Genomic DNA, 10,569 nt, shown 5'->3' with positions numbered 1-10,569 from the left:
GGAATACCTGTCCTGTCCACCGACCAGTGTGCCAAGTGAGAGGGTGTTCAGCATGGCTGCGGATGTTGTGACACCCCACCACACCTGCTTGGATCCTGGTTTGGTGGAGCAGCTGGTGTTCCTCAAGGTGAACCTACTGCTGCTGGGGGTCCCCAAGCTCCAGGTGTGGACGGACTGAGTGCCACCCTCCTCACTCCATCTGGATCACGAGTTTTGCCTGTCAGCAGCCTAAGGTGCAGTTTCCCCCAAACCCCTGCACCTATCACTGTGAAAGTTGGCAGGCTTTGTGGGCTCCTCAGGGACTAGCAAGCCTGCAGTTTTGAGCTCCCTGTGGCTTTCCACACAGAAGTCACAGGAGGTTCTCTCTCAAGAATTTGGGGTGCTGTTTTTCCAAACCCCCTGAACCAATCTTGTTGAAACTTGGTACACTTTGTGGGCTCTTCAGGAGCTACCATTCCTGCATGTTGCATCAAGATCAGATAAGAAATGCCAAAGTTATAGCCTGCTTTGACCTTCCCCATTATAGCCTATGGGGAAGTCAAAGCAGCTCAAATATTCAACTGAGCTTCGACCTCGAGTCGAAGCGGACGGCAAATCGAAGTGGGACCCGGTTTAATATTCGACATGGCTGTTGAATCAAATATTACCTGCTCTGCAGAGCCCTAATGCATACATATTTTACGTACATGCAATAAGTTAAAGGATCCTATATTCCTTTTCATTATTTTAAAAAGGAATTAATAAGTAAGTTGTTAAAGTGTCAAAAAACAATAACAAAATAACAATTTTATCCAAGGGGCTACAGAACATGTTGAGTATCTATTTGAATGCATATGTAATTTTAATCATAGGTCTAACCTCCTCTTAATTCATATTAAGAAAACAGAAAATATGAATATTTATGTAGAAAAGAATTACAAGAAAAAGCACTAGTTCTGAGCAAACTTTCTCCTTCAGGTAGTTTTATATTATTTCCAGGATGAATTCAGGATCACCAAACAAAAGAATAATATTCTCATAGAAAATCTTTCAACAGTGGGTTAGATCAGGGATTCCTAAACTGTGGTACGTATACTCCTGGGGTACTAGTATGCAAGACATCTCTGAGGGGTATGCAACAGAAATTGTGTTATGGTGGATTTAATTTTCATAACAATAACAAACAGGTATTTAAGGGGTCAAAATAGAAAACGCATCCTGGTAGGGATACATGAGCATATGGTAAAGCTGGAAGGGGGTACACAATAAGAAAAAGTTTGGGAACCTCTGGGTTAGATGAAACAGATAGAAACAAGCATGATGTATTGAGTACCACTGATCCTGGATTTTGCAAATTTGATGACGGTAGTCTCTCTCACACTAAAAGGTACGTGGACTACATTCAAAACAGACTTGGGCACCTAAATCCAAAACCGATATACAACCTCAACCCAACCTCTTGCCTCTCTGAGGCAATCTAATCCTAGAAACACCTAGAATTCACAACATCCTTTCTTTTTTGGCTTGACAATTCTCCAGCTGCCTGGACTTCTGCTTCTCCATATGCCCCAAACTGCTCAAGTTTGAGTACCTACCTCCCAGCTATGCTTTCTCTAGGATCCAGAAACTAAGCAAAGTGATGCAGGAGTTCCAAGGAGAAATTCAATGCAGAAGAATGCCTAAATCAATCCAGCAGCATGCATAAAGCCTACCAGCAATAACAGACTGCTCACAAAACGCATGTCACATCATGTGTTATTTATTGATCAAAAATCACAACTCGACTTTAAATCATTACTTCTTTCCAGATATCTCTTACATTAATCTATTATTTACTACTTATTTTACAGACTTTTTAAAATGTTGGGCACAGACATTTTACATCCAAGTTAGGAAAGTTACCCACTACATTTATATAGTAGCCCAGGGGTTTTCAACTGGGGGTACGCCTACCCCTGGGGGTACTTTGGAAGGCTCCAGGGGGTATGCAGCAGTGCCACGGAGAAGCCAGCGGCACTCCCAGTTTTGCTGTCGCACACTGTGCGGGAAACCCCACCCGCCATCGACCAGCCACTGGGGGACTCCCTGCTTTTTGACTGGCTGCCGGGAATACGCCGACCAAAAAAGGTTGAAAAACCCTGTAGTAGCCCAGTGATTAGAGCATTCACCCAGGAAAGGGAAGACCCGAGTTCTGTGCCCTCTTTTACCTGATATTATCTAATCAAGCACAGATTCTAGGATGGATAGCACTTTCCCTTGTGCCAGCTGAATCTATACCAACTATATGGCCATGAATGCAAGAATCAGAGTCAGGAAGAGAAAGCACAAGAAGTATGACTCTGCAGTTTAGTGTACTCACTTAGGATGAGGCAGTGTTTAGTTTCAATTGCTGTTCCCAGGATTATTGCTACTGTTTATGCATTTTCCGTTCAGCTGTTATGGTTAAACAAAGTGGGAACCAGTATCAGAACCCAAGAGTTCTTGCTAAATGCCATAATCAGTAGGCAAGTCATGTCTCCTCTTTGCCTTCTTTTTTTGACCTATGAGTCTTGAATTCTGGTCTGCAAAATGTGGCATGCACATAGAGACAGAGGGTGCACTAGTACTACTTTCCTTCAATTCCTTCTCTGGTGGTTTAGTCTTAAAAAAAAGAAACGAGCAAGTCCTAATTACTGCTTTTAAAGGAGAATTTTAGGAGCCTGTCCTCAGAAGAGGACTTTGGACTCTGTATCCCAAGTGGATGGAACTGCCTGCCTGGAGCCTCAACTCAGGTGCCTAGTCTGTGAAGCGGGAGACAGATGTTCATCCGGGCATTCCATCAAGTGTGTAAATCTAGCAAATTCTCATTAAAACAGAGGGGAAAGGTACATGGAAAGGGCCTTGCAAAGCTGAGATGCTGGATGCTATATAAATGTAAATTACTACATTAATTGGCATATGTACCATGAAATTTGCTAAGTTCAAGGGTTTTAAAAACTATATGGATTAAGCATGTTCATGTGGAACTTCAATGACGCTATTAACAGGGATCCTGGTTTTCTCTGATAAAAAAAGATCCCCAATTTTTGGGTTAAAAAAGTAACCCAAAGTCCACATTTGTCTGTGATTAAAATGAAACACTACTAATATAGAGATACATAAAAAATCATTACTAATATATATAGATATATAAAAAAATCTATTATAGCAGTGTTTCATTTTAATCACGGTCAAATGTGGATTTTGGGTTACTTTTTTAATCCGAAAATTGGGGATTATTTTTCTTTTAATCAGAGAAAACCAGGATCCCTGGTGATTAATCATGCAAATCTGACTGCATATTTCTGCATGCTTTTCTGCTAACTCTGCCATTTATAAGTATGCGATAAAAATTTACATGAAACTTGTAATTTACCTCTTTGAACACTGTCATGATTCACTACTTACCTCTTCTGCAGCAAATTTTAAGACAGCTGTGAAAGGTGTATTTTCAGGCACACTTAACCTAAAATTAAGAGTAAAATGAAAGTAGAGAATATTATTTCTAGGCTGAAGTAAAGAGCCATTCCAAACTTCTAAAACTGCAGTTTATAATTTCAAATATCAATGGCTGCTCTCATACAATGACTTGAAGTTGCAGAAAAGTAGGTTTAGATTGGATAGTAGGAACAACTTCTAGCAAAGAAGAACAGTTGACAGTGGAACAGTCTGCTTAGGGAAGCTGTGGAAACTCCATCATGGGAGATGTTTGAGATGAGGTTGGACAAGCATTGGTCAGCAACGTCCAGATGTCTATTCTCTACTATGGGCATGTCCCATGTTTCTGGGCTTTGCTGGTTGCCACATGGGGCTAGGAAAGACTTTCTTCACTGCCTGCTATATGCATCAGGGTTTGTTTGTTTTTTTAACATTCTTCAGAAGCACTGGGGGTTGGCTGTAGCCAAGGCTTGGGATTTTACTGGGGTATGCCAGTGCTGGGACCAAAACCCAGAGGTTCCTCCACTCAGAGTCAGACCAACTATCATATCTGTGGTCAGAAAGGAATTTTACCCCATGATTTGACTGTACAAACTGTGAAGGATTTGCCTTTCCTGTGTAGTGGGAGGGCATGGCTCTCTTCCTTGGATCTCCTGAATGCACTTTAAATATATCCCTTGTAGCAGCAGGTCATTGGCTATTGCAGACCCACTGCTTTACCTGTGGTAGGTTAGGGTGTTGTGCTTCGTGGTTAGGTCAGGGTTGAATGCATAGTTTCACTAATATATTGGACAATGGATTTGTACAAGATAGTTTCAATAGGGATGATCCTGCCTCTATTGGGGGATGGACTAGATGACCTCTGGAGGTCCTTTTCATCTCTACTTCTGTATGATTCTATGAATTAAAGCAACATTATGTGCTTCAATGTTTTGTTTTATCAGCATGGAAACATAAGCATGCTGCAAAAGTGTTATTTTCTTTCGATAAATTAATTTTGATTTATTACTTGTGCATATTCCAGAAGCGATACATTTACAAAAAGAAAAATCATGTGACAATTCCAAGTTTCTAGCCTGCAATTTTCCGAACGTGTTAGACGATAAATTTTCAGCGTCATCTTCCATAGGGAACAATTTAATACTAGGAGTAATATTATTAGTTTTAGTTTTAAAGTTGGATCTCAAACCATTTTACAAGACTGTCTTGATAGGTCACAAAAGGAATACATATGGTCATGAATGCTGTACTACACCAGACAGATTTGTGAGGATTACTAGATGCTACAGCACATTAGAGTAATGATATCTAGACAGGTTAAGTTAACAACAACAGAAAGTTACATTTCATCATCAGTAAAAAAACATGCATCGGGGAGGAAGACAGAGCTCTCAAAACACTTTTTCTGTGCATCCTTCTTTACATACTGTACATCAATATTGTGAAATTAGACAAATTTATAGTCCATCTGGGCTTTTTATTAAGCATGAAGATATAACCTTAGACTGAAGATATTCCTAAAACTGTAACTGCTTGTGACTGGGAAGGGATACAATGGGGAGGGAGGAGGGGGGAGGTTAATACTGCATACTACATATGCCTTGTTTCTTATACTTTTCCTCCAAAGCAGTGGTATCAAAATTTTCAGGTGCCTACAAACTGGATGAGTAGCTGAGTAGCACCAGTGTGGTCTACGGGTAAAACTGGGCCCTCAGATTGGCCCTGCACACTAAATCCAGTCCATGGAGCCAGTCCAGCTAGGAGTGGTGTGTGCAACAAACATGCCAGATCCAGCCCTGGATGCCACATGCAAGTCTAGTTGCTGACCTACCATGGGTCAGATGAAAGGGCTCTGTGGGCTGGTCTGACCTGTAGGCTGTATCTTTGACACCCATAACCAATATGCTGCTCTACTTCCTGAACTAGAGTAACAGCTGCTTACTATTGTTGACCAGAGATGTGGGGTTGAAAATTTTCCAGTGCTTTATTTTTCCATGGGAAGTTTTCCATTTCTAAAAATTCATTGTTTCATAAAATTCATTAGTAACAATGAATGGATGCCAATACAATATTAGGCAAGCTTGGCAGTTTCAAAGTTGTAATTAATGTTTTTCAGATGATTATCCCTAGGAAGTGAGAGAGAGAATACATATGTTTTATTGATTTGTAAATAGGAGGTTAAGTACACTCACATAATAATCCAAGGTAAAAAAAATCAAGTTACGAGTTTACCAAATTGGCTGTGCAGGTCAAATCAAAACCAAAGTTAAAATTCTTATTTCATCTCAGACTGCAAGTGAAAGCAAAACCAAAACTAGAACTGTGATAAATTTTTGTTTCATTTTCAGTTCAGCAAACACACAGAGCAGGGTCTCAATTCTGTTCTTGAGTTGGAGAAGTTGGAAGTGTTTGCATAAGATGTTAGTTTATTAGTGCTTTTGGTTTCAAGCAGTCATAACAACAACTCCACCTTGGGAGAAAGAACCCACACCATACTTATAGGCTCAGCAGTACTACGCCTGAAAGACTTGGGGGTCATGATTGATCACAAGATGAACACGAGCCACAAATGTGATGACGCAGCCGGCACAGCAAACAAAACTCTGGCCTGCATCTCAAACAAGACCTGGAAAGTCATCCTCCCACTTTACTCTGCCTTGATGAAACCACAGCTCTGTCTAGTTTTGGGCTCTACAATTCAGAAAGGATGTGGAGAAGCTTGAGAGAGTCCAGAGAGACATGTGCATGATTAGAGGATAAGAGAGCAGGCCTTGTGAGGAGAGGCTGAGAGACATGGAACTCTTCAGCCTGGAAAAACGTAGGCTCAGGGGTGACTTAGTGGCAGCCTATAAGCATTCCTGGGCACGCACCAGGAATTGGGAGAACGTCTGTTCCCAGAGAACCCTATGGGAAGACTAGGTGCAACTGTCACAAACAGTCTTGGAAGACTGTTTTAGGCTGAACGTAAGGAAAATCTTCTTTACTGTCCAAATCCCTAGGGCCTGGAATAGACTCCCCACCACAGAGGCAGTGCAGGCACCTACTCAGGCATCCAAGTGTTTATTAAAGGACTCCAATCTCGCTGGGATCATTTGACCCCTGCTGACTGCCTGCCCTTTGGACAAGGGGCTGGACCTAATGATCTTGTGAGGTCCCTTCCAGCCCTAATGTTTATGAAAGCTATTACATTTATAATGCCTAATCAGAAAACAAAACTAGTGTGGGGCATCATTATAGTGACGTTCAAACCACTGAAGGAGGGCAGAAAGTTGGTAGATGTAAATATTGCAGGCAGAAGTATGTTAACTGTGCGACAAGAATGAAGAAACACTTAACATGTAGAAACTGTACTGAAAGAGTACAAGTCATATACAGAAAGCTAATACAATCAAGTGGTAGAACAACATCATTTGAGAAAAATCAATACTGGAAGGAACATTACCACCCATCATTTAAGTTACTGTCACATTAAGCCTTATCGCATTCTCTTAGGCAGACAATAAGACAGAGTTCAAACAATGGTTATTCAAAGAATTGGTCAAGCAGGATCACTGACGCTGATGTCAGATGGATGGACTTTTACTGAACATTATGTTAGCAACATCTGAACCAATATTCATGAAAGCAATTGCTACAAAATCTTCTCATCATACAGGTGAATGCATAGCCAAATTACTGAGTGAAAAAATTGGAAGTGCAGGTCCCTCCAGGATACAAGCCCTTGCAACTGATAATGCAAGTAACGCGAAAGCTGAGTGGCAAATATTAAAAGCTAAATAACCACATTTAATTGTATTTGGCTGTCTTGCTAATGGATTGAATCTTCTGGCAAAGGACACAGTAAGTGTGAATACAGTGAAGACAATACTGGCAAACTGCAAAGCAATTGTGAAGGTAATTCAACAATCATCATGTTGCTAATCAGACTTTGAAGAAATTACAGAAAGAGAAGCAGGGGAAGGAAAGTGCACTTTTATTGCCAGGAGAAACTAGATGGGGCTCGACTACAAAGTACTAGCATAGTTTGCTGTACACAAAGAACTGTTTGCAGTGTGCTTCAATAGATGACACAGTATCCCAGATTATTCTCTGTGAACATTTGGAAGCAGATTCTCAACAACGTGTTCTGGGTTCAAGTTCAAGGAGCATTCAATTTGCTACTACCAGTTCCAGCGGCTATCAAGAAACTTGAAGGAGATGCACTAAGCCTTTCAAATATTCCAGAGATATTCAGACAACTGAATGAAAATCTAATTGAGCTTTTGCCTTCTTCACTTCTATCCAAAAAGTAAGTAGTAGTAAAACAAATATTTACCAAGAGATCTGAGTTTTGCTCTCATCCAGTTCATCTGACAGCAAACCTTTTGGATCAGACACAGAGGACAACATTTATCAGAAGATGAATTATCTATTGCTTGATACAAATTATGGAAGTAGCTAAGAATGTCCATAACACTGACAAAATAGCCATGATGACAGACACTGCTGAATACTGTGCAAAAGAAAAACCGTGGAACAAAGACATCATTTGGCAGACAGCAGAGAATGTCTCCTCTCAGGTAATGGAAGGGATACTGTAACACCTGACGTGTTGTCCAGGGTTGCTCTAAGGATTGCATTCCACCAACAGCAGCTTCCTTTGAACAGAACTGGAAGGCTTTGAGCTCAATCAAGACAAAAAAAGGAATAGACTAACAAATGAATGCATTGCTAAGTTTGTTTCTACTTCCCAAAATCTCTTGCTTTTGGAGAATCAGTCAGAAGCAATTAGTGAAGAAGATGGTCATGCAATGATAAATGTGGTTCAAGTAGTTCTGAATCAGATTTGCCTCAATCTGATTCTGAAATGGAACTAATAAGTAGTGCAAGTGATTCTACAGGTAGTGATAATGAAAAAATGGAGGTGCTGCAATGACCTCAGTGGAAGAGTGTTAAAAACTCTATTGAAGCAGATGAGTGGACGACCACGGCATATCATGCACAGTTCTTTGGGTGTGCTAAAATTAGTGCGTCAACAGTTTCCAGTGTCTTTGTTTGTTTAAATTTATTAAAAAACAATGTAAGGGAAGTATATGCTATTGCGTACAGGAAACCTGCCATTCGCGGTTTCGAATATTCGCGGTGCAAATATTCAAACCTGTGCTCTCTCCCCAGCTTGCATGGCTCCTGCTGCACTCTCCTTATAGCTTTTGTTAATTAACTGACGTGCACCATGGTAATTGAGGGAATGTGGTGGCAATTAATGCTCATTGTGGATCATGAACTCCTAATCAAATATTTCAGTTCAAATAATTTTATGTCCCAGTAGTTGCAAGTAACATGGGGGTACTTTTTTAGTTTTGTTTTCTAAATACAAGTCAATTAAACATGCTAAATCAGATCACACTCTATTTAGGGCACTGGAAAATTTTCTGGAAAATTGTTCAACTCAATTTTCCGGAAAACCCATATCTCTGTTGTTGACGCGACACTAGGTTAGACAGACCTCTGGTTTGGCCCAGCTTGGAAATTGTTTGAGAAATACTTCCAAACAAGTTATAAGACAATTTAAAATCTATGTCAATTCTGTATTAAACCACAATTAGGGACCTACTTAAATAGCAATTGCTGTGAAAAACAGCAATGGCTGCGATTTCCCAAGAAATCAACCAAAAGAACCCAAAACTTAACAGCAGTAAAATGCTGGTTCCCCGGCCTTGCAGCCTGCCCAGGAGGGGAATATTCTCGCTGGTGGGGCTGCAAAGGGCAGCTGCTGCTTGTGCCTCTGCCAATCAGCACCAAGGAGAAGGGCTGCAGAAAGGGCAGCCAGCAGTCAAGATGGTGGCTGCCCTCTCTGCTAGTCAGTGCCAAGGGGTGTGGACTCTCTACCAATCAGCACCGAAGGGCAGGGCCATCATGAAATGACAACAAAATTGGCCCTTTAGGTTGTGATCAAGCTGCATAAATTACTTTCTCTAGCTGTAAGTTAGGCTGGTCCCTAACCAACATTCTTCACATTTTAATTCTGCCTGTTTACACATGACACACCACTTATTTTAGATTAGTGGGGGGCCAATCTTTTTCACAGGCATATCAACAAATTAGTCCCAAACACTTAAGTGCTGCTCCAATCACTTTTTCCTGCCATATTTGCCAGGATTGCCTACCCCACACTGATCTAACATGTGCCATACAGGGGCTGACGTGCTACCTGTGGCACTCGTATTGCAGGTTGGGCACCACTGATGTAGAGCCATAGCTTTTCTTTATATAGCATCTGATAAAGTTGCACAGCACCTGACCAAATAGGCTGCTGCCTATGAAACCTCACACCTCTCTGAACCAGTTAGTCTCCAACGGGCAGGCATCCTGCCCTGCCTTTTGCCTATTTTCACTTAATAAATTGCAAGGATGCAGCAAATCCATTCCAAATAACTATATTTAAACCCACCATGTGCAGCTATGCAAGTAGCCAAGCACACTTGAACTGGGTGTCCTGGACACCAACAGCACAGAATATGGGTGTCAGACTCACACAGCCCCATTCAGCCAGGGCTTGACACCACACACAGCATGCACAATGTGGCACAACCTGTTCTGGGCACGTGCTGCAAGTAGCATCTGTGCCAGGATCCATGTCATACATGGCGCCCTACCCGCAGCTGGTTTGGGAAGTGCTGCAGGAGGTTCTGCGACATGCAAGGCACATGGTGCCTCTTCAGGAAGCCGAAAGGAACCCCAGGCAAGGGCCAGCTCTCCCCTACGAGAAGCCTGACAATGTTAGGGATACCATATGTCTGGGTTTTCCAGGATGTGCCCTCTTTTTAGATCTCCCCATCTCGGTCCTGGAGGTTTTTGGGTTTTTTTCCCCCCCAAATACGATTGAATGCCTGGGATTGTGGTCAGTTTAGCGTCAAAGTTTTTCCTGCCAATTCCTGGGTTGCGCTAGCTACAAGTTGCTTGGGGCAGCGCAACTGGAGGCAGGGCGCACACGTGTAGCCAGGCAAAGGGTGGGACCACCCCGGCAACTGGATACAGGTCAGTCTGTGGGGGGTGGGGTTGGAGGGCCAGGGCTTGGAGGGTGGAGGGCGATGGGGGGGGGAACGGACCCCGCAAGTCACTCACACTTTGTAGGGCAGCCGCGGGTCCGACGTC

General features: G+C 42.0%; 1 protein-coding gene across 1 annotated transcript in view; it reads right to left on the bottom strand.

Annotated features, from left to right (window-relative positions):
* UFM1 (ubiquitin fold modifier 1) overlaps window positions 1–10,568 on the bottom strand; it is a gene marked incomplete at its 5' end in the record, with an annotated part of 49,795 nt that extends 39,227 nt beyond the window's left edge. Inside the window, 2 exons of the mRNA XM_019523801.1 lie at window positions 3,406–3,463; window positions 10,540–10,568. Of these exons, the coding sequence (XP_019379346.1) occupies window positions 3,406–3,463; window positions 10,540–10,568 (87 nt within the window). The remainder of the gene's footprint in view (window positions 1–3,405; window positions 3,464–10,539) is intronic.
* Window position 10,569: the final 1 nt, after the last annotated feature.

Source organism: Gavialis gangeticus, unplaced genomic scaffold (genome assembly GCF_001723915.1).
Source record: "Gavialis gangeticus isolate Ggan-Ray unplaced genomic scaffold, GavGan_comp1, whole genome shotgun sequence".
In the NCBI taxonomy this organism is placed as follows: Eukaryota; Metazoa; Chordata; order Crocodylia; family Gavialidae; genus Gavialis; species Gavialis gangeticus.
This window is presented reverse-complemented; position numbering and strand designations above follow the sequence as displayed.